Consider the following 22,508-nt stretch of genomic DNA (forward strand, 5'->3'; position numbering starts at 1 on the left):
TTAGAATTCACTGTACGTTTTTATTAACCAAAGTCCACAGTTTACTTAGATTCAGTGTCTCCCACGTCCTGCTGCTGCTCCAGGAAGTCGTCCAGGAGACCACGGGCCACACGGTCGTCCCATCTCTCCACGCCCTGCCTGGCGGGGGCGCCGTCTCAGGCTTTCCCTGCTTTTCAGGACCTGGGCAGTTCTGAGTGCAGCTGAGGTGTTTTGTAGGGTGCCCCAGTGTGGGAAGTCCCTGCCGTTTTTTTCGTGGTGAGACTGGGGTGATGGGTTTTCGGGACAGAGGTCACGGCGGCAAAGGGCCCATTTCATCACACGCCGTCAGGTGCACACTGTCGGCGTAGCCATGGCTGCTGAGCTTCACCTGGCTCCCTGCCTGAGGGCTGCTTGCTCCTGGCTCACTTTTATGCCGGAGAAACAAGAGGTGTTGGACCACAGGCCTCACTGCCAGTGACCACCCTGGCTTGTAGGCCACTGCTTTGAAAGAGGTGGCCACAGGGGCTGGCGCTGTGGCACAGCGGGTAAAGCCACTGCCTGTGGTGCTGGCATCCCATGCAGGCACCGGTTCAAGTCCTGGCTGGTCCTCTTCCGATCCAGCTCTCTGCCAAGGCCTGGGAAAGCCCCTGCACCAGCGTGGGAGACCCGGAAGAAGCTCCAGGCTCAGAGAGCACCTGTGATGGAGCAGGTGCCGGTACAGCTCGCACATGACTTCCCGTGTACCCACGCAAGATGGGCGAAACCACTTTTCCCATTTTATGGCTCAGGAAGCTGCGTTTCCAGGCCTCACAGCTGCTCCGGGCCTCGGGCAGCCCTGGAGGGCTCTGCGGGGAGCCGAAAGAGCCGTGGCGCCTGTGGCCTCCGTTACTGTGGGCACAAGTGTGGCCGAGAGACACTCCAGTGCTGCCCCTCCGAGAAGCTGCAGCTCTGGTCACAGGCCCGTACTCAGGGGCCACCCTCCACCGCCCTCCCCGGCACACTCAGGAAGCTAACCGCTGCTCCACTTGGGGACGCCAGTGTCCCAAGCATTCGCCAGCTGCGCCACACCAGCCCCACATCTCCTACGTTTTCTGCTACTACCGTGTAGCTAAGAACATCTGCAGCCTGTAACTTGCTATAACCACGCTGGACCCTGAATCCGGAGGGAACCTGCTGGATCCTGCGGCAGGAACTCTAGGTTCTGAGTCTCGATACAGAGTTCCTGCCACCCTTTTCCACCCCACCCCACCCCCACGCCTGGGGCCGTCTTCTCCTTCCTTTTCCCACTCTGAACGCCGAGTGGGGTCATCTCGCTTCCACCCGCCTTTCATCGTGAGGGAGGTGAGCGCCGTTGCCGGCTCGCCGGCCGCTGGAGTGCTTTCGACCCCGCACACTTCAGATCATTTCCCAGTCTTCCTCCCGCTCCCTAGCTCTCCCCTCCTAAGGGTACCGGCGTTTGTCGCCGTGTCACTCACTCCTCGTCTGTCCCTCCACACGGAGCTGGGACCTTCCGCCTCGTGTCGCGTGGAAAAGCCCCCCCAGGCTCCCCCCCGGCAGCTGTCAGCTCCCCCTCGCGGACACTGAGCCTCTACCCACCTAATGCCCCCCACGGCTCTCCTGCCCCACGGCGGAGCTGGGGCCCTCGGAGTCCCAGGCACGGCCTGGACTGGGGAGCTGCTGGCTGCCCTGCCCTGCCCTCAAGTTCTTCTCCAGCTCTGCCGCCACGCGGGGGGCCGCGGCCTGGACGGCGTCCTGGATGCTGTGCAAGTCCCACTGGGACCTGAGGAGGGCATCGTCCAGCGTGAAGAGGCCATCGCGCGTGCGCCGCACTTGCGAGCAGACGGCAGTGGTCCTGAGCTCCAGGCCGATCTCGTGCACCAGCCTCCGCAGCTGCTGCTGCGTCTCGTGCACGCACTGCACCTCTGCCGGGGACACACAAGGACACGGCCGTCAGAGGCACGGCCCCTGGGCGCTTCCTGTCGGGCCCACACCTCTGGGACACCTCCCAGCTGAGGGACAGCCTCCACGGGGAGCCTCGGTCAGACCAGCAGGGCCTCGGGCCCCGCCCACACCTGCTGGGCCAACAAGAGCTGGGTGCAGGTTTGGGGAGTACAGCTCTGACACTTGGTTTGCTCACTGTAAAACGAGGGCTGTGAGGCATCGAGACCATTTAAGAGGTGCAGGGACTCCTTAACGTGAGCCCGAGGACAAAGGTATGCGCAGACAAAGGGAGCAAATGCCCTGGGGCCGAGCCAGGTGGGGCCGAGCCAGGTGGGGCTGGGGAGCCAGCGTGTTGCTTGAGGGGCTTAGGTCATAAGCTCTGCGTGTCAACGTCCCGCGTGGATGCCTTGGCAGGAGACTGGCCACGTCTGCGCAGGGTCAGGAAGCAAGCTGGCCCCCAAAGCCGCGGTCGGCAGCCATCAGGGCTGGCGCGTGCAGTCCCGGTGTGGCAGAGCACGGCACGGCGACTCCCCCGCCCCAGGGGCCCCTCCTCACCGCTCCAACTTCCCGGGGAACTCACCTAAGAGGAATTCTGGGGGTGCAAAGTGCAGGCACCGGATGCCAGTGACCAGCATTGGGGACTTGCTCATGGGCCGGATCGTGCCCTGCACAGCCATCTCGTAGGCCTCCTGGGACTGCAGGTCCAGGCTGGAGTACCTGGGCAGGAGGGGCCCGTGGTCCATGGGGGGCGGGGAGCTGCCCATTCATGACGGACGCCTCCCATCCACCCCATGGCCCCTGCGTCCCTGCCTCCAGCGGACGCCTCCGTCCACCCCATGGCCCCTGCGTCCCTGCGCCTCCAACAGACGCCTCCGTCCACCCCACGGCCCCTGCGTCCCTGCCTCCAGCGGATGCCTCCCATCCACCCCACGGCCCCTGCGTCCCTGCCTCCAGCCTCCACTGGCAGCCTCCCCTGGCAGCCTCCTGTCCACTCCACGGCCCCTGCGTCCCTGTGCCTCCAGCGGACGCCTCCGTCCACCCCACGGCCCCTGCGTCCCTGCCTCCAGCCTCCACTGGCAGCCTTCCTCCACCCCACGGCCCCTGCATCCCTGCCTCCAGCCCCCACTGGCAGCCTTCCTCCACCCCACAGCCCCTGCGTCCCTGCCTCCAGCGGACGCCTCCGTCCACCCCACGGCCCCTGCGTTCCTGCCTCCAGCCCCCACTGGCAGCCTCCTCCACCCCTCCAGTCCTGCCGCACAGCCCTGGCCTCAGCCGTCACCAACGCCGACGACTCCAGACGCTCTCCCGGGACTGGGTGCCCAGACACCCGCAGGCACCTCTCAACACCACCAGCCTGCAGGGTACCTCGCCCCTGCAGTGCACCCACATGGCCCGTCGCACTGCCTCCGAGTCCCGCTCCAGTGCTGCTGCCCCTGGGCGGTCACGGGCCCCCTCGCAGCCTGCTCCCAGCTGCCAGCCCTCCCGCCTCGCCGGCTCCAGCCCGTGCTCCACATGGACCTCAGCTCGCGGGCATCTCAGGCCCCCGCAGGGCCCCCACTGCCTTTCACTCCTGCTGGGTCCTCACCCGTCTCTGGACACGTCTGGCTGCATCAGCCCTGACCTTTCTTAGCACAGCCTGCTCCTGCTGCCTCCCCCCCCACCCAGCCCCTGGCCAGTTTCCTGCTGACCGCTTCGATGGCACGCCCGAGGGCGCTTTCTCTGGTCACAGCAGGATCGCCGGCCGCGGGCGGCTGCTCCACGCGTGTCACCCCGTACCCAAGGTCACTGCTGCGTCCCGTCTGACCCTGTGGAGCCCTGACACCTGTCTGTACGGCAGGGGCTCTCTCTGTGCCCAGTCTATTTTCACCTTTAAAAGGTTTTGTGTTTTTTTTTCCCGGTTTTGATTTTTCTTTCTTAAACTTGCTTTGCTTTCTCTGTGCTGAGTCTGTAGATGAGGAACGTGAGGCCCCTACCTGAGGCTCACCGCTGCAGCCTGGAAAGCCGGGGCCCACGCAGGCTGCAGCCAGGGCCCAGGCTCTCGGCCACCTCTGCTCCTGTCCTCCACCCCCGGCTCTGACTACAATGACAGATCCTTGGTTTCCCGTCTGTTGGCTCACCCACTCGTGGGGCCAGCCCAGGTCTCATTCCCTCCCTTTCCCCAGTGCCCAGCCCAAGGTCTGGTACAGACACGTCTGCAGGCCCTGGAGGGACTGGGCAGCTCTATCCTGGCACCGGGATTCCTGGAATGGGCCCTGGGGTGGGCAGAGCCCACAGAGCCCCTCTTGCTCCCCACCCCAGCACCTCCCCGAGCGCCCCACTTACATCACCAGGGCCTTCTGATGGGAGCCTTGGATCACGGCCAGGATCCGGTCCAGCTTCTCCCTGCTCACGTGGTCTGCAGAGGGCAGAGGTGGTCAGTGCACAGGTGCCGGCTGAGCAGGGGCCACAGCAACCTGGCGCTCTTCCCCAGCCAGCCCATCCTTGGAGGCCGGCGCAGGTAGGTTTGGGAGGGTTCCCAGGCGGGGCCGGGGGAGTCCTCGGTGAATCTCAGGAGAACTCTGGATTCTCTGCGCAGACACACGTCAGCTCAGCACTTTGAGAACCTTTCAAGCAGCTCAGAGCCCCTGAGGTCATCCGGACTTCCGGTCAAGGACGGGTGCAAAGAGGTACTGGACTTGCCCAGGCCTTGTAGGCCCCAGTCTGGGGTTCTCCGTGCAGGGACCCCGGAGGAGGGAGTGGCTCTGCCTGTGGGGCCCACTGAGGACTGCCGCAGCCCAGCCCATGCACCTGAACTTCTGCCAGGATCCCTGGGCCCTGCTGGGGCAGGTGCCACCGTCCAGAGCCCTGGGAGCGGGCCTGGGACAAGGACTGCGCAGCCTGGAAGGCCCCAGGCCTCTCGCTCCTTTGTGGCTTCACTCATGCTGTCCTGTCGAGTCCTGCCACTGCCTTTCCCAGCCCTCCTGAAGCACGGCTTCTGTGTGCTGCCTCCGGCCACTCTGGCCTAGCACTGCATTTTCCTTGTTTTTGGTTATGTGTGACTACTGCTTTACAAAGCTCAGAGCAGCGCCTTTCCCCAGCCCTTCAAATCCTGGGCTCCTCCCTCCTGGAAGTGTGACCAGAGGGAAGCACCCGATCCCAGGCCTCACGGGCGACAGACTCACACCGGTCCCCGGGCGGGTACTATGCTGAGCCCAGCGGAGCAGCTCGGGGGCTGGCGGGGCTTCCCTGGGGAGGTGACACTGAGCCAGGTGAGGAGAGAGCACACAACGCGTCCAAAGCCCCAGCCTGAGCCTGGCGCCTCGGCGATAACTAACAGGCAGCCAGAGTGGCCCGGCGAGGGCGAGGAATGAGGGGCAGCAGCAGCCACCCCTCCACCCCACCAGGCTCCCACGGGCCCTCACCGTAGGTCGTCTTCTCCACTAACCGCCCATCCTCGCAGAAGTCGTCCGTGGCTTTGCCCAGGAGGCCGCGTACGGTATAATCCTGCGGGGACAGGGCGGGGAGGAGCCAGTGAGGACCGCTGCTCTGACCCAGTGCTGAGACCTGGCCACAGCCCGTGCCTCGGGCGCTCACGTGCCCAGCCCAGCCCAAGCTGCCCCACTGCCCCCTGGGAAGGAACGCTGGCCCCACTGCGTGGCATGGGCCACTCTCTGGAGCTCTCCTCCATGACCTCGGACAGAGACAGGGCCACGTGCACGGTGCCGCTGTCCGGATCCAGTGTGGGGCTCCCGAGATCCCTGGCTGGGGCGGGAGTCTGGGCAGTGACCAGGCTACCGCGTCAGATGCCACACCCCGTGCTGCAGTGCCTGCTCCCCGTTCCAGCTTCCTGCCGACGCACCCTGGAAGACAGCGGTGATGGCTCGAGTGCCGGGTCCCTGCCACCCACGTGGGACACCTGGCTGGAGCATCAGGCTCCTACCTTCAGCCTGGCCCCGTCCTAGCTGATGCAAGCATTTGAGACGGGAACCAGCAGATGGGAGATCTATCTGCCTCTCTCTTTCAGGTAAAATTTCAAAGGTGGCTGACGACAAACACAGGCAGCCTGCACAGCCGCCTGCGACCCTGCCCCCTGGAGCCCTTCCACTCCAGCTGCACCGCGCCCGCCTCCCCTCAGGCCCTGCCGCTTCTCTCCACCCGAGCTCTCAAGGCCCAGAGGAAACCCTTCCTCCACTGTTCCGAGGGACTTCTCTGCCTCCAACTCTGCAGAGCTAACCCTGGTAATGGTGGCATTTAGTGACCACCTACTGTGTGCCACAGACCGAGCCAAGCACCTCACAGGCACCGGTTAACCCAACCTTCACCGCACCCTAGAGGGAGACTGCCGTTCCCATGTCAGAGACAGGGAGGCCGGGGCACGGAGACGTTAGTGACCCACCCAAGGATATGCGCTGGCAGAGCAGAAGCTGGGTTGGAACTGAAGCCATTTGGATCCAGAATTTGCACCTTTTTTTTTTTTTTTTAATTATTTCAAAGTTAGAGTTAGAGAGAGAGAGGAGAGAGAGACAAAGAGAGATCTTCCACCTGCTGGTTCACTCCCTGAATGGCCGTAACAGAAGGAGCTGGGTCTCCCACACGGGTGCAGGGGCCCAAGGACTCGAGCCATCCTCCACTCCTTTCCCAGGCCACAGCAGAGAGCTGGACAGGAAGTAGAGCAGCTGGGACTTGAACCAGTGCCCATATAGGATGCCAGCACTGTAGGGGACAGCTGAACCTGCTGCAGTACAGTGCTGGCCCCCAGAGTTTGTATTTTTTTTTAATTAACTAATTTATTTGAAAGGCAGAGTTACACAGAGGCAGAGGCACAGAAACAGAGAGAAAGGTCTTCACTCCCCAGATGGCTGCAAGAGCCAGAGCTGGCCCAATGCAAAACCAGGAGCCAGGAGCTTCTTCTGGGTCTCCCACGTGGGTGCAGGGGCCCAAGGACGTGGGCCATCTTCTACTGCTTTCCCAGGCCATAGCAGAGAGCTGGATCAGAAATGGAGCAGCCGGGACTAGAACCGGTGCCCATATGGGATGCCGGCACTGCAGGCAGCGGCTGTTCCTGCTACGCCACGCGCCAGCCCCAGAATGCCTGTTCTTCATCACTAGCAATGTGGGCGGCATCCTGGTACCAGATCCCACGGCCCCACCCTAGACAGCTGCCCGAGGGCTGGAGAGTGGCGTCCACTTCTCAGGCTCGGAGAGAGTGGAAGGTGCGATTGGGCTCTGGTGTTGGACGAAGCCAGGTTCCAATGCCAGCTCTGAAGGCAGGAAGGGCTGCGGAAGCTGGGCAGGCGGCCGCCCTTCCCTGAGCCCCCGTCCTCTCACCTGCAACATGGAGTCCACAAGATTCCACTTCCCAGGGAACCTGTGCGGCTTCCAGGTGGGAAGCCACACTCTGCCCTGCGGCGAGCAGCCTGCAGTCAAAGACACCGGCAATCACGGCCACGCTGTCGCAGGCTCCCCAGCACGGGACTATGAAAACGCTCGTTGGTGGCGTCGGTGTGTCCCGTGGACTCCACCCCCAGCTTCAGAATCCCGCCAGTGACCCCCAGAGAGGACCGAGAGCAGGTGGGCTGAGCCAGCCCCGTACCTTGGTGAGATGAGCGTCGTGCATGTCGGTGAGCAGCCTGCGTCCCTGTCCGACGCCGAGCACTGAAAAGCAGCCAGCCTCATGTCACTTCCCACGGCCCCGGGACGCTCCCCTGCCGCTGGGGCAGGGGCTGTTCCCCGCAGGCCGCAGGGGAGCCCTCCTGCACCTGCGTGTGCGACCAACTGCAGGCTGCCGGGCCTCATCCGAACCGCCTCCACGTCACAGCGGGGGAGGGGGCGGGAGCCCCAGCAAGCTCCCCGGGGATTCGGATGCGCTCAGAAGTGAGAGATGCCTGGAGCGGTCCCACAGGGCTGCAGCGAAACCCGGGCAGGCTCTGGGGATAACCACAACCTCTCAGGGCTCCCCCCAGCAGAGTGGGGGTAGAAATGCCGTGTGGTCCCTGGGGCTGTTGGGCAAGGCAAAGGCGGCAGGAGGGCCTGACACCCAGGGGCCACTTCCGACCCCTCCCTCCTGCTGGAGGTCAGACTAGCCCCCATTCGCTTGTCGGGGAGGGAGGAAGGGCCATGAGGTTCCGTCTGCTGCCTGCGCCCCAAGGGGCCGCCACTGCCTGGCCGTGCGGACACAGGCAGCTCACAGCTCAGGGCGCGAGGCCGCCCTGTGACTGGATGGCAGCTTCCCCTCTTGGGTCACAGGGACATCAGTGTCCACGGGACCCGGGGGAAGACGCCTGAGCTCCTGCAGTCCGCTTCCTCCTCCGTGGCGTCACCACACTTGCCACGACTCGTCAGGCTGCTGTGGCGGGAATGGGTGCGAGGGGACTCCAAGCACCTCACGCACTGCAGTCACCTGACGGGGCGACGGTGACGCCCACCCCGACTCCCTCCCTCCTGCCGATCAGACACAAGGGGCAGGACTCGGGAAGAGGGCAACGGTGGGCGAGGAGTGGGCTGGGCCCGAACAGCTCCCCTGACCCTTCCCCGGGCCCTGCCGCACCCCGACTTCTCACATCACCTACCAAGCACCCCAGAAGCACGGGCATCCAGCCGGTGTCCCACGCCAATCTTCAGGCTGGTAAACGCTGGTCCCCGCACTGCAAGCAAGCAAACACGGCCCACTTCCTCAGCTGATCCGGACTCCAGGACGGCTCGGGGCTGCGCGATGACCGCTCTCCTCGGACGGAGTGGAACAGCGCCCGATCCAGGGCCAGGCTGCTCTCTCGGGCTCCCCTACCATCGCTCTGGAGCCCAGAACCACCTCTGTAGCTTCCCCGGGCTCATTCTCCCTGTGAGGACTGAATCTATCCCTGGGGACCAAGACTGTGGGGCTGCCCGCCCTGCCCCCACCAGGAGAGCCCTGGCCACCCTCCCAGCAAGAAAACAGAGGCTCTGAGCGCCCTGAGACAGGCCCTGGGTCTGTTCACAGTTCTACCTGCAGGGCCCAGAACTCACTGATATTCACCCCTTCAGGGTCTGGGAGGGGAACCTCAAGGCTGACTCTGCTTAAGGATTTCCGGGGAGGGGGCACCCAGGGTTCTGCTGGGCTGGAAGAGCACCTTACCCAGTGGATGCGTGGTGAGGGTGGGCACGCTGGAGGCTGTGAGGGTCAGCTCCCTGTCTTCACGGCCTTCCACAGGCCCCAGCAAGAAGCGAACACGCTTTTCAGGCGCGGGAGGCTTCCCAGCATTGAGACCTGAGCACACACAGGCGGGCGGGTGTTGTGCAGCCCACTGGGCCGCCCTCTGGGGCACCCACATCCCGTATCCGAGTGCCTGGGTCCCCGCTGCTCACTGCTTCCAATCGCTTCCTGCTAACGTGTGCACCCTGGGAGAGCGGACAAGGGCTCCTGCCACCCACAAGGGAGACAGATGAATTCCCAGTTCCCCGCTCCCGGCTCCAGCTTGGCTGCTGTGGGTATTTGGGGAGTGAACCAGTGAATGGAACAGTGATCTCTCCGTGTCACTATTTCGGATAAGTAATAAAAAAAAAAAAAAGGTATTTATTTATTTGAAAGGCAGAGTTAGAGAAAGGGAGAGAGACAGAGGTCTATCATCCGCTGGGTCACTCCCCAAATGGTCGCAACAGCCCCGGGCTGGGCCAGGCTGAAGCCAGGAGCCAGGAGCTTCTTCCGGTCTCCCACGCAGGTGCAGGCGCGCAAGCACTTGGGCATCCTCCACTGCTCCCCAGGTGCATTAGCAGGGAGCACGATCGGAAGTGGAGCAGCCGGGAATCCCACAAGCGCCCCTACAGGAGGCTGGCCCCGCAGGCGCGCCACGGCGCCAGCCCCAGTCAATCTTTGTAACAACACTGCCGATTCTGTCCAAACGCCCAGGGAAGAGAGAGCTGAGAGTGGTACAGAAGGCGGATGACAAGCCGACAAACAGGAGGAAACAGCAGTAACTTAAAAACTGACGTTGGTTCAAACCCAGTTCCCACTACTTAGCAGCCACGACAAAGTGAGGAGGAACGAAACACATAGGCAAGCGTCCACGCGGGTGGGGCACGTGACGCCGGGGGCCGAGGCGCTCACCTTTCAGCAGCTGCAGCTCCACGGTATCCCGCAGGTGCTCCCATTTTAACCCCGGGGGCTTATACACCGCGAAGAGCCCGTGCAGCCGCGCCAGGCCGGCAGTCCCCATGCCTGCACCCGCGAGCCCCAAGCCGGCCCGAAATCTGGGCTCTCGGCGGAAGTGCCGTACGGCCCCGCCCCCAAGTGTGGCCCCTACAACGGGCGCCGCCATGCTCTGCGACCGGAAGCGGTTCTCATCTTATTGTGTCCGGGTACAACACGAGGTGGAGGAGGAAGTAGGACCCGGCACGGAGCCGCAGAGCTTGCGGTGTGCCGTCTCCTTTGGAGGCACTTTCTCTGGGTGAGGTCAAATGGAGCGAGTCTTGTATCAGTGGAAGCAGGTGGTACACAGGTCGCGGGGGTATCTTTCTCATACTTAGTGAAACCCTCTTCTGTCCGTGCTACGAGGCTTCCCTTCCACAGGGCAGAGGCACTACAGGCAGCGTCGAGGCCTTTTGACCTCTCCGACGCTCCGTCCCAGCCAGGAGGTGCGTGCGTCCCGCCCCGCCCACCCGGCCGCGGACGTCCGCTGCCATGGCGACGCTGCTGCGCCGGCTGCGCGCCCAGCGCCGGCTGCCGAGCCGCTCGGCGTCCGCTGCAGGCACGTGCCGCCGGGCCCAGCTGGGGCTGCGAGAGCCCGGGGCCTCCTCTGACCGCGGCCTTTTTCTTGTCCCGCAGATGTGCCCCTCCGGGCCGGGAGCCATGGCGCCGGCCTGCTGTACCCGGACCACATTCCCACGTCCCCGCTGCAGAAGGCGCTGCTGGCCGCGGGGTCTGCCGCCATGGCGCTGTACGACCCGTATCGCCACGGTGAGGCCCTGGGCACCGTCCTCCCTTTTCCTTGGCAGCCCGGGCAGGGCCGCGACCTAGGCCTCCGTTCCCGATGGGTAGCTGGAGAATGGACTCTGGCCGGAAGTTTATACAAATGCAGGTGCCTGGTCGCTCCTTGCGTGTGAGTTAGCCTGGCAGGGAGAGGGGAGGAAGGAAGGGGCGTGGAGCCCACCAGCTGCCTTTCTCAGCTGCTTCGGGGTGCTCTGTCATCCAGTCCGCCTGAGAACCTCAGCCACGGGGCTGGTTTTCACGGACCCACCTCGGCGACCTCGCACTAGAGAGTGAACGTGGAGGTCAAAGGCCACGCCTGGAAGAAAGGCGTTAACCTGTTCTCCACGGCGGGTGTGCCGGGTCACCTACCCGTGACTGCACTTGAACTCGCACCCAGCTCTGTGTGGCCCCAAAGCCTGTGCCGGTCGGCGGACGTGATGTCTGATAACCACTGTGCACGTGACTCGTAAATCCTTCAGAGCGCCTGCCCCGGTACACAGATAACGCCGAGAGTGATGGCTGGAGGTTACCGAGCCCTGGCTGGGTGCCGGGTGATAGCTGAGTGTTTGCTGTGAGTCCGTGCAGCCGAGAGGTGGTTACAGGTGGTTCCGTGTTACCCTCATGTCATCCTGACCGGCTCAGCCCTGGCTGGTCGGGTAACCTGCCCGCCCTCACACCCCCATTTTGTGCCTGTTTCTGCCCTTTCAGACATGGTCGCCGTGCTGGGGGAGACCACAGGACGTCGAACCCTGAAAGTCCTCCGGGACCAGATGAGGAGGAGCCCGGAAGGTGCCCAGATCCTGCAGTAGGTCCCTGTCCCGCCTGCTGGACAGGGGTGCTTCCCTGGGGCTCCTGACCTCTGTGGAGTCACCCTGTTTTGGGCCTGTGATACCCTGGCCTGGTGGCTGCACGGGGGCTGGACGCTGCCCAGCCCAGAGACACCGTCCACCCCTCCGTGTTTGCCGTGTGCTGACCTCTGGGTTGTGCGGTGGTGGTCGCAGCATCGAGGCTCTGTGCTGCCGTTAAGGTCCTGTGATGTGTGCTGGCTGTACCCATCGGGAGCCTGGCTCCCTGCTGCCGGCCTTGCCGGTGTCCGGGTCTCTTTTAGGGCTTGTGGCTGCCCCGTGCCTCCCCGCCAGCCCCTGGCCTCCTAACGTTGGGCGTTTATCTGCCACTGTGGGCACCCTCCCAGTGCTCATGGCCTGCCTTCTGCCTCCCAGGGAGCGCCCCCGGATCTCACTGTCCACCCTTGACCTGGGCAAGCTCCGGAGCCTGCCGGATGGCTCCCTCGGCCGCGAGTATCTCCACTTCCTGGATGTGAACGTGAGTTTCCAGCTCGTGTGCGCACGCGGGCAGCAGGAAGGGCAGAGCTGGCACCGGGTGACGTCCTGAGTGGCAGGAGCCCGGAGCTGCCTCCGTGTGCAGGATACAGACCTTTGAGTCTCACGCCCAGGCTTGGTCTTTCTGCATGAGACACGCAGACAGGCAGGGAAGACCATTCCGAATGACAGTGTCCGAGAGAGAAAGAGACAGAGAGAAAGAGAGGTTTTCCGTGCACTGGTTCACGCCCCAGATGGCTGCAACAGCCAGGGCTGGGCCAGGCCAAAGCCAGGAGTCAGGAGCTTCTTTTAGAATCTCCCATTTTGGGGCGGGGCCCTGTGGTGCAGTGGGTTAACACCCTGGCCTGCAGTGCTGGCATCCCATATGGGTGCCGGTTCTAGTCCCGGCTGCTCCTCTTCCGATCCAGCTCTCTGGGAAAGCAGTGGAAGATGGCCCAAGTCCTTGGGCCCCTGCACCCCCATGGGAGACCCGGAAGAAGCTCATGGCTCCTGGCTTCAGATCAGTGCAGCTCCAGCTGTTGCAGCCATCTGGGGAGTGAACCAGTGGATGGAAGACCTCTCTCTCTCTCTCTCTCTCTCTCTCTCACTGTCTCTACCTCTCTCTGTAACTCTTTCAAATAAATAAAATAAATATTTTTAAAAAAAAGAATCTCCCACGTGGGTGCAGGGGCCCAGGCACTTGGGCCATTTCCACTGCCTTCCCAGGCCATAGCAGAGAGCTGGATTGGAAGTGGAGCAGCCAGGTCGCAGGCCGGCTCCCGTAAGGCAGTGGCTTTACCTGCTCCCCCACAGCGTCGGCTCTTGCTGCGTGCCGTAGGCTGGGCTCACGCTGATCTCACTGAGTCCTCCCGACAGCCCTGTGCGGTTCGTTCCGTGCTCACCCTCTCTTAGCAGATGAGAAAACAGGCTCGGGGCAGTTACGCTGCCTGCCAGTTTCACATGGCTGGTGCTCAAGGAGGCACAACCCCAGATCCTGCTCTTGGTTTAAAATTCTGTTTATTCATCTGAAAGGCAGAGTGACACAGAGAAGGAGGAACCAGGAATTCCGTCCAGACCTCACATGCGAGTGACGGAATCTAAGAACTCGTTCGGTCTGCCGCCTCCTAGAATGCACACTAGCAGGAAGCTGGAGGGCAAGTGGAGGCAGAGGGGCCGGCGCTGTGGTGAAGCAGGTAAAGCCACCTCCTGCAGTGCCGGCATCCCCTGTGGGCACAAGCTTGAGCCCTGGCTGCTCCACTTCCGATCCAGCTCCCTGCTGTGGCCTGGGAAAGCAGTGGAAGATGCTCCAAGTCCTTGGGCCCCTGCACCTGCACGGGAGACCCGGAAGAAGCTCCTGGCCCCTGCCTTTGGATCAGCTCAGCTCCGGCCATTGCAGCCATCTGGGGAGTGAGAACCAGCAGATGGAAGACCTCTCTCTCTCTCTCTGCCTCTGCCTCTCAAATGAATAAATAAATCTTTTTTTAAAAAAGTGGAGGGCAGATCTCGATCCCAGGCACTCTGATAGGGTAGGCAGGGGTCCCAGATGGTGGCTGACCCTGCCATGCCACGACGCCTGCCCCAGGTCCTGCTGTTAAAAGCCACACTGTGCCCAGGCCCTGGGGCTTCGCATGCCCTAGGGCATCGTGAGTGTGGCAGTGCAGTCGGGCAGCCCCAGCTCCTGCAAAACCCGTTCATTCAGCGTCTGCCGTGTGCTGTGCTGGGGATACAGTGGTGCAGACAGACAAGGTCCCTGCCTTCTTAGAGCCTAGGGTCAGCATGAAGAGGCAGAGAATAAGGTTAGTAAAAGTCGGCTTTCATATAGAAACTCATACTGACTGTTTATGGAGCGCTGAGAATGTCCCAGGCGCCACTGGGATGCGGTGAACAGAGCCAGCAGAGCCAGGGCTTCGTCCTCGCAGGCACTGCAGAGGAGGCGAGGTGATGGGATGGAGAGCGGCTGGGGGGTGACCTCGGCGTCGTCTGAGGAGGCCCCTCGGACGTGACCTGGAAGGTGGGGGGAGCCGGCCCCGTGGAGAGCGGGGTGGGGGCATTCTGGGTGCAGGGAGTGGCAAGAGCAGGGGCCCTGTGTGCTCCAAGCAGAACTGACCAGTGGGGCCGTGGAGGAGCAGGTGGGGGAGAGGCCGCGAGTGGGCTGGAGAGGCCCGCAGGTCTCAGGAGGAGACAGTTTTGCAACAGGAAGCTGTTAGAAGGTCTGAACAGGATAGTAACATGACCTGATTTGTAAAAGGACCTCAGGCGGCAGGCATCGGGCCAGAGTGGGTCCAGCCACTGCTTGCGAGCGCCCTTCGGCCTCTGAGCCAGCTTCCCGCCCCTGCGTCCAGGGTAGCAGCAGAGGATGGCCCAAGTGCTTAGGCCCCTGCCAGCCGTCGGGGAGAGCAGGTGGAGTTTGGACTCCTGGCTTCACCCTGGCCCAGCCTTGGCTGTTGCAGGAATTTGGGGAGTGAACGCATGGGTGGGAGATGTTTGCCTTCTCTGTGACTCCTGCTCTCTCACTCTGCCTTTCACGTAACCAGAAGTAAGCCGCTGTTTCCAGACACTGCATTTGTCCCCAGGACGGTCGCCTTCCTCACACTGTCCTGACCCTGTTGCTGAGGGAGGGGGCCACCTGCCCCGTTCTGTGCCATTCTGGTTTCACCCACACGGGAATTTTGTCAGTGGGAAGCCTCGCGGGGCGTCACCCAGGGGGCAGCAGCTTCTGCCGTCTCTCCATCCCCCAAGCCTGGAGCTGTTGCTGTGGGGGAGGTGGCACCAGGCGTGGGGTGGCCGGGCCGCCCTAGGCACCTTACCTTGTGACACCAGCGGGAGAAGGAGACCTTTGTCCCGGGAGAGATTTAGATAAAGGGTCACGGTGAGGCCGCTTGCCCTGCGGCTGACATAGCTGCGGGGTGTGGCCATCTGGTGGCATCGGGCTGACAGGCAGGGGCTGTGGGGTGGAAGGCGCCTGACCGCGGCTGCCTGCCCCACTCGCCGCCCTGGACTCATCCTGCGTGTCCCCCAGGCCTCACGCTGCCCGGCTGAGGCCCGACGCCTGCACTGGTACTGGCAGTGCTTGAATAGGGCTGCTGGTTCCAGTCTCGGCTCACCAGCGGACCGGCCGTGTGGCCCTGGCCAAGTTACTGTGCCTCTCTGAGCCCTGTTAGTCTTACCAGTACGTGAGGCTAGCTTCGACTCTTGGGCGGGTAAAGCCGGGTGGTGTATGCAGAGGACGGAGGTGGTGGATTGTGGGCACGCAGTACGAGCGGCCATTGCTGTGGTCGCTTTCTCTTCCACACGGTAAGAGCAGCTGCAGGCAACAGGGTGTCCTGGGACGCGGTGGGCCCACGGACCCAGACTGACCGGCACTGGGCCAGCAGCTCCGAAGCACAGACGTCAGTCCCTCAGCTGGGACAGGAGAGAAGGCGGTTCCCGCTCTGTGCAGGTGCTGCCGTGGGCGGGGAACAAAAGGGAACTTGACATCTGAGGTCAGAAGACTGCCTGCGTTGGCCTTTTTTTTTTTTTTTTTTTTTTTTTTTCTGACAGGCAGAGTGGACAGTGAGAGACAGAGAGAGAGAGAGAGAAAGGTCTTCCTTTGCCGCTGGTTCACCCTCCAATGGCCGCCGCGGCTGGCGCACCGCGCTGATCCGAAGCCAGGAGCCAGGTACTTATCCTGGTCTCCCATGGGGTGCAGGGCCCAAGCACTTGGGCCATCCTCCCCTGCACTCCCTGGCCACAGCAGAGAGCTGGCTTGGAAGAAGGGCAACTGGGACTAGAACCCGGTGTGCCGGCGCCGCAAAGCAGAGGATTAGCCTAGTCAGCCGCGGCGCTGTAGGTTGGCCTTTTACTCATGTGTCCAGAGGCACTCATTCATCCAGGCCCTGAACAGGCGCCAGAGATACAGAAATGAGCAAAACAGCCAGCCCCGCCCCATGCAGCCCTGTCCATGGAAAGAACATGTGCCACGTGGTAACAAGGTTTTCTGCTGGGGCAACGTTGTGGCACAACCCAGTAAACCTCCACCTGCACCGCCAGCATCCCATCTGAACGCTGGTCCGAGTCCGGCTGCCCCACTTCAGTCCAGCTCCCTGCTAATGCACCTGGGAAAGCAGCGGAAGATGGCCCAAGTGCTTGGCTCCTGCCACCGTGTGGGAGATCAGATGGAGTTCCAGGCTTCTGATTTCAGCTTAGCCCAGCCATGGCCACTGTGGCCTTTTGGGGAATGAACCAGCAAATGGAAAATCAATCTCTTGGGGACAGTGCTGTGGCATCGCTGGTAAAGCCATCACCTGCAGTGCCGACATCCCATATGGGCGTTGGTTTGAGACCCCACCGGCCCACTTTCAGTCCAGCTCTCTGCTGTGGCCTGGGAAAGCAGTGACCCTGGACCCACATGGGAGACTGGGGGAAGCTCCTGGCTCCTGGCTTCAGAGTGGCGCAGCCCTGGCCGCTATTGTGGCCATTTGGGGGAGTGAACCAGCGGATGGAAGACTCTCTCTCTCTCTCTAACTCTGCCTTTCAAATAAATACATAAATCTTTAAAAGAAATCTCTTTGAATCTCTGTGAAACTGTCTCAAATAAGTAAGTTAAAAAAATGTTTACTAGCCACTTTAATAAGAGGATAAGAGCGCAAAGAAACAGGATTGAAGGTTGATTGTATTTTTACATTTTTTATATATTAAATAAACTTTAAAAAGTATTTATTTATTTGAAAGGCAGTTAGAGAAAGAAGAGAGATCTTCCATCTGGTGGTTCACCCCCCAGATGGCCGCACCAGCCAGCACTGGGCCAGACTGAAGCCGGGAATCAGGAGCTTCATCCAGATCTCCCATGTGGGTGGCAGGACCCAAACACTTGGGCCATCTGCTGCTGCTTTTCCCAGGCCACCAGCAGGGCGCTGGGTCAGCAGTGGAGCAGCCGGAACACCAGCCAGTGCCCACACGGGATGCTGACATCACAGTCAGCAGCTTTGCCCACTATGCCATAGAACGGGCCCCTGTTTTTATTTGAGAGACAGAGAGACACAGAGACTAGAAGAGAGCTCTTCCATCTGCTGATGTAGCCCCCAAATGCCTGTGGTAACCAGGGACTGGGCCAGGCCAAAGCCAGGAGCCAGGAACTCTGTCCAGGTCCTCCAGGTGGATGGCAGGGCCTGACTGCCTGGGCCCCCCGCCGCCTGCCAGAGTTAGCAGGAGGCCGGGACCTGAACCCAGGCATTGCAGTTTGGGATGTGGATGTCCAAGCAGCGTCATAACTCGTGCCAGCGGCTGTCTCAGGGTTAGTTGTAATAATACATGTTGTTGAATATATCTAAAATAATACCGTTTAAGTAAGTGGTATTTTTAAATTGCTGCGGTTTCATCTTCATGCTTCAGGCTGAAGTCTCCCGTGTACTGTGTGCACACAAAACTCCCCAGTTGGCATTTGTCCCAATTCGAGGCTCAGTGGCCACATTGGGCTGACGTCTGCCATCCTGGACAGCACAGGTATAGGAGACATGAGTCACGCACACTAAACAGCAAGGTACAGAGGCTGCCAGAGCCCCCCCCCCCGCACCTGTCAGTCAAGGTCAAGGCTGCCAGAGCCCCCCCACACCTGTCAGTCAAGGTCAAGGCTGCCAGAGGGGCCCCCCCCCCGCACCTGTCAGTCAAGGTACAGAGGCTGCCAGAGCCCCCCCCCCCGCACCTGTCAGTCAAGGTCAAGGCTGCCAGAGCCCCCCCACACCTGTCAGTCAAGGTCAAGGCTGCCAGAGCCCCCCCCCCCCCCGCACCTGTCAGTCAAGGTACAGAGGCTGCCAGAGGGCCCCCCCGCACCTGTCAGTCAAGGTACAGAGGCTGCCAGAGCCCCCACACCTGTCAGTCAAGGTCAAGGCTGCCAGAGGGAGGCCCCCCCTCTCATGCCTGTCAGTCAAGGTACAGAGGCTGCCAGAGCCTCCCCACCTGTCAGTCAAGGTCAAGGCTGCCAGAGCGCCCCCCCACACACACCTGTCAGTCAAGGTACAGAGGCTGCCAGAGCCCCCACACCTGTCAGTCAAGGTCAGGGACATCCCCCCGGGTGGGGGAAACCTGACCAGGGCATGCGTGAGAAGTAGGGACTGTCAGGTGAAGACGGGGTCGTGGGAGAGAGCACTCCAGACAGCAGCCTGTGCTGAGGATCAGGGGCCTACAGGCCTGTTCTTAGTTGTTTTTGTTTAAGCTGTTGACTTATTTACTTGAAAGGCAGAGTAACAGAGGAGAGCTTCTACCCACCAGTTTACTCCCTAGAGGCCTACAACACCCAGGGCTGAGTCTGTCCTGGGCAGGAACCAGGGACTCCAGCCAGGTCTCCCACATGGGTGGCAGGAGCCCAAGGACTCGGGCCATCAACCGTGGCTCCCCAGGTGGGTTAGCAGGGAGCTGGATTGGAAGCAGAGCAGCCAGGACCCAAAGCACTGCTCTGATGGGGGATGTGGGTGTCACGAGTGGTGGCTTGCCCCGCTGCGACAGGCCTGCCCAGATCGATTGCCTGAAGCTGAGTCGTGTTAGGTGTGCTCAGGCTGTGCTGCCGTGGGCCTCCAGGCTGTCCTCAGTTCGCAAACACAAACTCTGTACCCATTAAACAGCTGCCCGTTCCTCCTCCCACTAGGGCCCTTTGCTAGGGCTTCCAACAGGATGCAAAGCTGATGTGTGATTTGGAGTAAGCAAAGGGGGTGCCGTCTCCCCGCCTGCCCTGCCCAAGGCCTCCCCTGCTGGCAGGGGTGCACAGAAGCTGCAAGCTTTCTGGGGGGAGCTGCGTTGGGTGGGAGGAGTTCGAGGGGAGGCTGGAGAGGTGGGCCCTGGGCAGAGTGGGAGGAGGTCTAGGGGTGGCTCCCGGCTGTCAGAGGGTCTCCCCAGACACCCGAGCGCCCACCCGCTTCGTGGACGACGAGGAGCTGGCGTACGTGATCCAGCGGTACCGGGAGGTGCACGACATGCTCCACACCCTGCTGGGGATGCCCACCAACATTCTGGGTGAGTGAGTGGCAGCCAGCCGGCCGCGCAGCCGGGTCGGGGGCGGGGCTCCCCAGACTCCGGCTCCAGCCCCGCCCACCACCGGCTGGCTCAGTGTCTTGCTTCCTGCTCTGCCCAAACATCTCGGTGGCATCTCTACCGCTCAGCCCTCTCCTCCATCCCGTCTGCCCCTTCCGGCTTCTGCACCGATGTCACAGTGTCCACACAGAGCTCCCCGCTCTGAACCCCCCTGCAGCTCCCCGGCTGGGCCTCTCAGTCCTCTGCATTCTGACCTTTCCAAGTGCTGGCCTTTGACCCCCTGCCCCAGACCGAGCCCCAGGGCCCTGCACAGGCCAGGACTGGGCACAGCTGATCCCTGGTAGAGACTGGAGAGGAGCAGACGCCTCTCCAGGCCCTACCAGCGGCACCTCTGGCCTCTCCTAGCCCTGCTCACCTCCCACCCTGTCCCTCACCCCCAGGGGAGATCGTGGTGAAGTGGTTTGAGGCTGTGCAGACCGGCTTGCCCATGTGCATCCTGGGTGCACTCTTTGGCCCGATCCGGCTCAGCGCTCCGTACGTGTTCAAGGGGGCGGGACGTGGAGACTCGGGAATGGGGAGGGCGCGGCCCCTGAGCAGCCCTGGTGGTTTTCCAGGAAGCAGTGGTGGAAAGGACGAGGCAGGGATGAGGGCGGCCTGGTGTCTCCAGGGCAGTGGACGAAGCCTGGAGCCCAGGCTGGGTCAGAATGACTGGTGTCAGGGGAAAGCAAGTTCGGGTTCCGGAGTTGTGTAGCCCTCAGTTGAAGTCTGGGCCTCGGCACGTCTGGGAGGTGTGGCTTTGGGCATAAGATCGACCTCGCCGAGTTTCTGTTCCCGCACCTGAGAGGTGGGCATCGATGGCTGCCTCCTCTCGGGCAGGAAGCGCACTGAGCGGTGGGGTGCCCAGAGCTGCCGGCCTCGGGCCTCACGCTGTCTCCTCTGCTGTCCGCAGGCGCCTGCGCGTGCTGGTCTCGGAGCTGATCCCCTGGGCGGTGCAGAACGGGCGCAGGGCCCCGTGTGTCCTCAACCTGTACTACGAGCGGCGCTGGGAGCAGCCCCTGAGCGCCCTGCGGGCGGAGCTGGGCATCACGGCCCCCCCCAGGGACGTCCAGCGCCTGGCCCAGGCCTGAGCTGCTGAGCAGCAGGGTCTGGCCTGCCCCCCCCCACCTCTGTTCCTTCGTGGTGAACGCTGACCCTTGGACATCATTCATCTTAGTTGTCATTATCTCCACTGAGTGGCCTTGAGGGCCAGTCCAGGAGGAAGTGGGCAGCACAGTGGGGCTCCCGGGGGGCTGGGAGTGAGTGAGGAACAGACGTGTCTCAGGCCTGCTCCTGCCTCTCCCCGCCAGCCCTGCTGTCCTGCGTGTCCTGGCTGTACCAGTTCCAGAGGCCTGGGAAGACAGAGGTGGGGGTGGGGGCGAGTCTGCCGTCCCAATAAAGGCTCCCCCCACAGTGCAAACGTCTGCCGGCCCTCCCTCCCTGCCTGCTGACCGCGGCCCCCCAGCACTGCAGGTGGAAACCCTGTCCCAACCTGAGCTTCCCCTGCTCGTCCCCGCTCCTGTGGTCTGAGGTCCGGCTGAGTGGGGTTCACATTCCCAGCTGCTCCTCCGGGTTCTAGCGGAAGAGAAAGCAAGTTCTTTGTGCTTTCTGAACGCCCGCTCCTTCACCATGAAAGGGGTCACAAACAGCACCCCCGGAGCTGCCCTGGGCCTTCCTGGGAGGCACAGAGAAGCACTCGAGGAGCCAGGGCTGTTCGCCAGTTAGTTGTTGGTTTTCACGTGTATCTTTATTTGAAAGGCAGAGGGAGAGACAAAGAAGTGTGCCACCCACAAGTGCACTCCCCACATTCCTGCAATGGCCGGGTTTGGGCCAGGCCAGAAGCAGGCCCCGGAACTGTTCATGTCTCCTGTGAGGGCACTTGTCACCTGCTGCCCCCAGGGTCTGCTCGAGCAGGAAGTCGGGTGGGAAGTGGAGCTGGGACTTGAACCCCGGCACTGCACTAGGGCCTCCCCTGCAGCATCCTAACCACTGTGCCAAACACTCAGCACCCCCCCCCCCCCGGTGCTGTGTTCACGGACACGGGAAGGAGTTTCAAGGCTGCCACAAACAGGTGTTTCTTTTGGGTCAGGGTCGAGGAATGGGGACAGGCAGGATGCAGAGTGTCGCTGGGCGAGCAGGCAGCCCTGTCTTGGGGTTTAGGACCAGGAGAAATCCCAAGATGGCAGAGCCTTTGGAGTTTTGGAGCCAACTCCTCACTGTGCATGTGGGTCAGAGCTAGGCACAGGCGCCCGGAGCAGCTGGAGCGTGGGCCTCCATGGAGGTTGTCCTCAGTTCCCCTATTTTTAATAATGGCACAGTGTATTCCAGCTGTGCCTTACCACCTCCTCACCTGAGTCCACCCGAGAGGGAGAGGCCGTCACAGGCGTCCCTGGAATCTGCGGGGCATGGGTCCCAGGAACCCCGAGTGAGGCCGGAGCCCACGGTTCCCGTGCTCTGTGAAGCAGCGTTGTGTTTGCGTGTAACCGTCTTCTGATTGCATGAGAGGCGGTATCTAGCCCAACAGGGAGACGACAGGATGCCACGTTCCACGGCAGTACCCGGGTTCCGTTCCCGGCTCTGGCTCCTGACCCTGTGGCCCCTGGAGGCAGCAGCAATTGGGCTCCTACCACCCACACGTGAGATCTGCCCTGGGCTCCGGGGCTCCTGGCTCTGGCCATTGTGGGCATCTGGGGAGTGAACCAGTGGATAGGAGCTGTATTTCTCACTAAAATAATCACACGTACTGTCTAGGGGCTGGCCTTGTGGCCAGTAGGTTGAGCCGCCACTTACGATGCCGGCATCCCATATCAATACAGGTTCAAGTCCTCGCTGCTCTGCTTCCAGTCCAGCTCTCTGCTACTGCGCCCGGGACAGCAACAGAAGATGACCCAATTATTTGGGCCCCTGTCACCCACATAAGAGACCCTTTTGGAGTTCCAGGCTCCTGGCCCTCCCCTGGCTGTTACAGCCATGTGGGGAGTGAAGCAGTGGATGGAAAATCTGTTTCTCTTTCCTTCTCTGTCACTCTTTCAAATTCATTTAGAGTGACAGGTCTTCCATCTGCTGGTTCACCCCCCAGATGGCTGTAACGGCCAGGGCTGGGCCAGACCAGAGCCAGGAGCTTCCTCCAGGTCTCCCCCGTGGCTGGCAGGGGCATCTGCTGCTGCTTTCCCCAGGCTATTAGCAGGGAGCCGGATCAGAAGTGGAGCAGCTGGGACTCAAACTGTCACACGAGGGACGCCAGTGCTGCAGGCAGCGGCTTTACCCACTATGACACGGACTGGCCCTTAAAATAAAGCTTAAAAAAATAA

General features: G+C 62.1%; 2 protein-coding genes across 14 annotated transcripts; one reads left to right on the forward strand and one right to left on the reverse strand.

Annotated features, from left to right (window-relative positions):
• Positions 1-10,481, reverse strand: TRUB2 (TruB pseudouridine synthase family member 2). 2 transcript variants are annotated; one of them, XM_008251005.5, is made up of 8 exons: positions 9,980-10,481; positions 9,011-9,142; positions 8,469-8,543; positions 7,493-7,554; positions 5,322-5,403; positions 4,243-4,315; positions 2,501-2,637; positions 1-1,901 (listed from the first exon to the last, which is right to left on the reverse strand). In XM_008251005.5, exons 1-8 carry the CDS (start codon positions 10,188-10,190, stop codon positions 1,576-1,578), a joined length of 1,098 nt encoding a protein of 365 aa, XP_008249227.3. In that variant the 5' UTR covers positions 10,191-10,481; the 3' UTR covers positions 1-1,575. The 2 variants fall into 2 exon arrangements, with proteins under 2 accessions (XP_008249227.3, XP_089176778.1); XM_089320652.1 differs by lacking the exons at positions 1-1,901; positions 2,501-2,637; positions 4,243-4,315; positions 5,322-5,403 and adding an exon at positions 6,667-7,316 and having other exon boundaries at positions 9,980-10,311.
• Positions 10,482-10,516: 35 nt separating this feature from the next.
• COQ4 (coenzyme Q4) lies at positions 10,517-20,617 on the forward strand. 12 transcript variants are annotated; one of them, XM_008251004.5, is made up of 7 exons: positions 10,517-10,619; positions 10,697-10,828; positions 11,549-11,645; positions 12,061-12,163; positions 19,014-19,143; positions 19,602-19,695; positions 20,111-20,617. In XM_008251004.5, the coding sequence occupies exons 1-7, from the start codon at positions 10,553-10,555 to the stop codon at positions 20,286-20,288; spliced, it is 801 nt and encodes a 266-aa protein (XP_008249226.3). In that variant the 5' UTR covers positions 10,517-10,552; the 3' UTR covers positions 20,289-20,617. The 12 variants fall into 12 exon arrangements, 11 of the variants coding, with proteins under 11 accessions (XP_008249226.3, XP_089176799.1, XP_089176801.1 ...); XR_016225609.1 differs by lacking the exon at positions 19,602-19,695 and having other exon boundaries at positions 11,549-11,629; XM_089320673.1 differs by lacking the exon at positions 19,602-19,695.
• Positions 20,618-22,508: the final 1,891 nt, after the last annotated feature.

Source organism: Oryctolagus cuniculus, chromosome 1 (genome assembly GCF_051225735.1).
Source record: "Oryctolagus cuniculus isolate XC-2025 breed Fujian yellow rabbit chromosome 1, ASM5122573v1, whole genome shotgun sequence".
NCBI lineage: Eukaryota > Metazoa > Chordata > Mammalia > Lagomorpha > Leporidae > Oryctolagus > Oryctolagus cuniculus.

Excerpts from the sequence above, each read along its gene's own strand:
- TRUB2 (XM_008251005.5), bottom strand. The coding sequence starts at position 10,190 with ATGGCGGCGCCCGTTGTAGGGGCCACACTTGGGGGCGGGGCCGTACGG. Across the intron at positions 4,316-5,321 it reads AGTGGAGAAGACGACCTACG|ACCACGTGAGCAGGGAGAAG; the intron begins GTGAGGGCCCGT and ends TGCCCTCTGCAG. Across the intron at positions 2,638-4,242 it reads CATCAGAAGGCCCTGGTGAT|GTACTCCAGCCTGGACCTGC; the intron begins GTAAGTGGGGCG and ends CCTCCTGCCCAG.
- COQ4 (XM_008251004.5), top strand. The coding sequence starts at position 10,553 with ATGGCGACGCTGCTGCGCCGGCTGCGCGCCCAGCGCCGGCTGCCGAGC. Across the intron at positions 19,144-19,601 it reads GATGCCCACCAACATTCTGG|GGGAGATCGTGGTGAAGTGG; the intron begins GTGAGTGAGTGG and ends CCTCACCCCCAG. Across the intron at positions 19,696-20,110 it reads CCGATCCGGCTCAGCGCTCC|GCGCCTGCGCGTGCTGGTCT; the intron begins GTACGTGTTCAA and ends TGCTGTCCGCAG.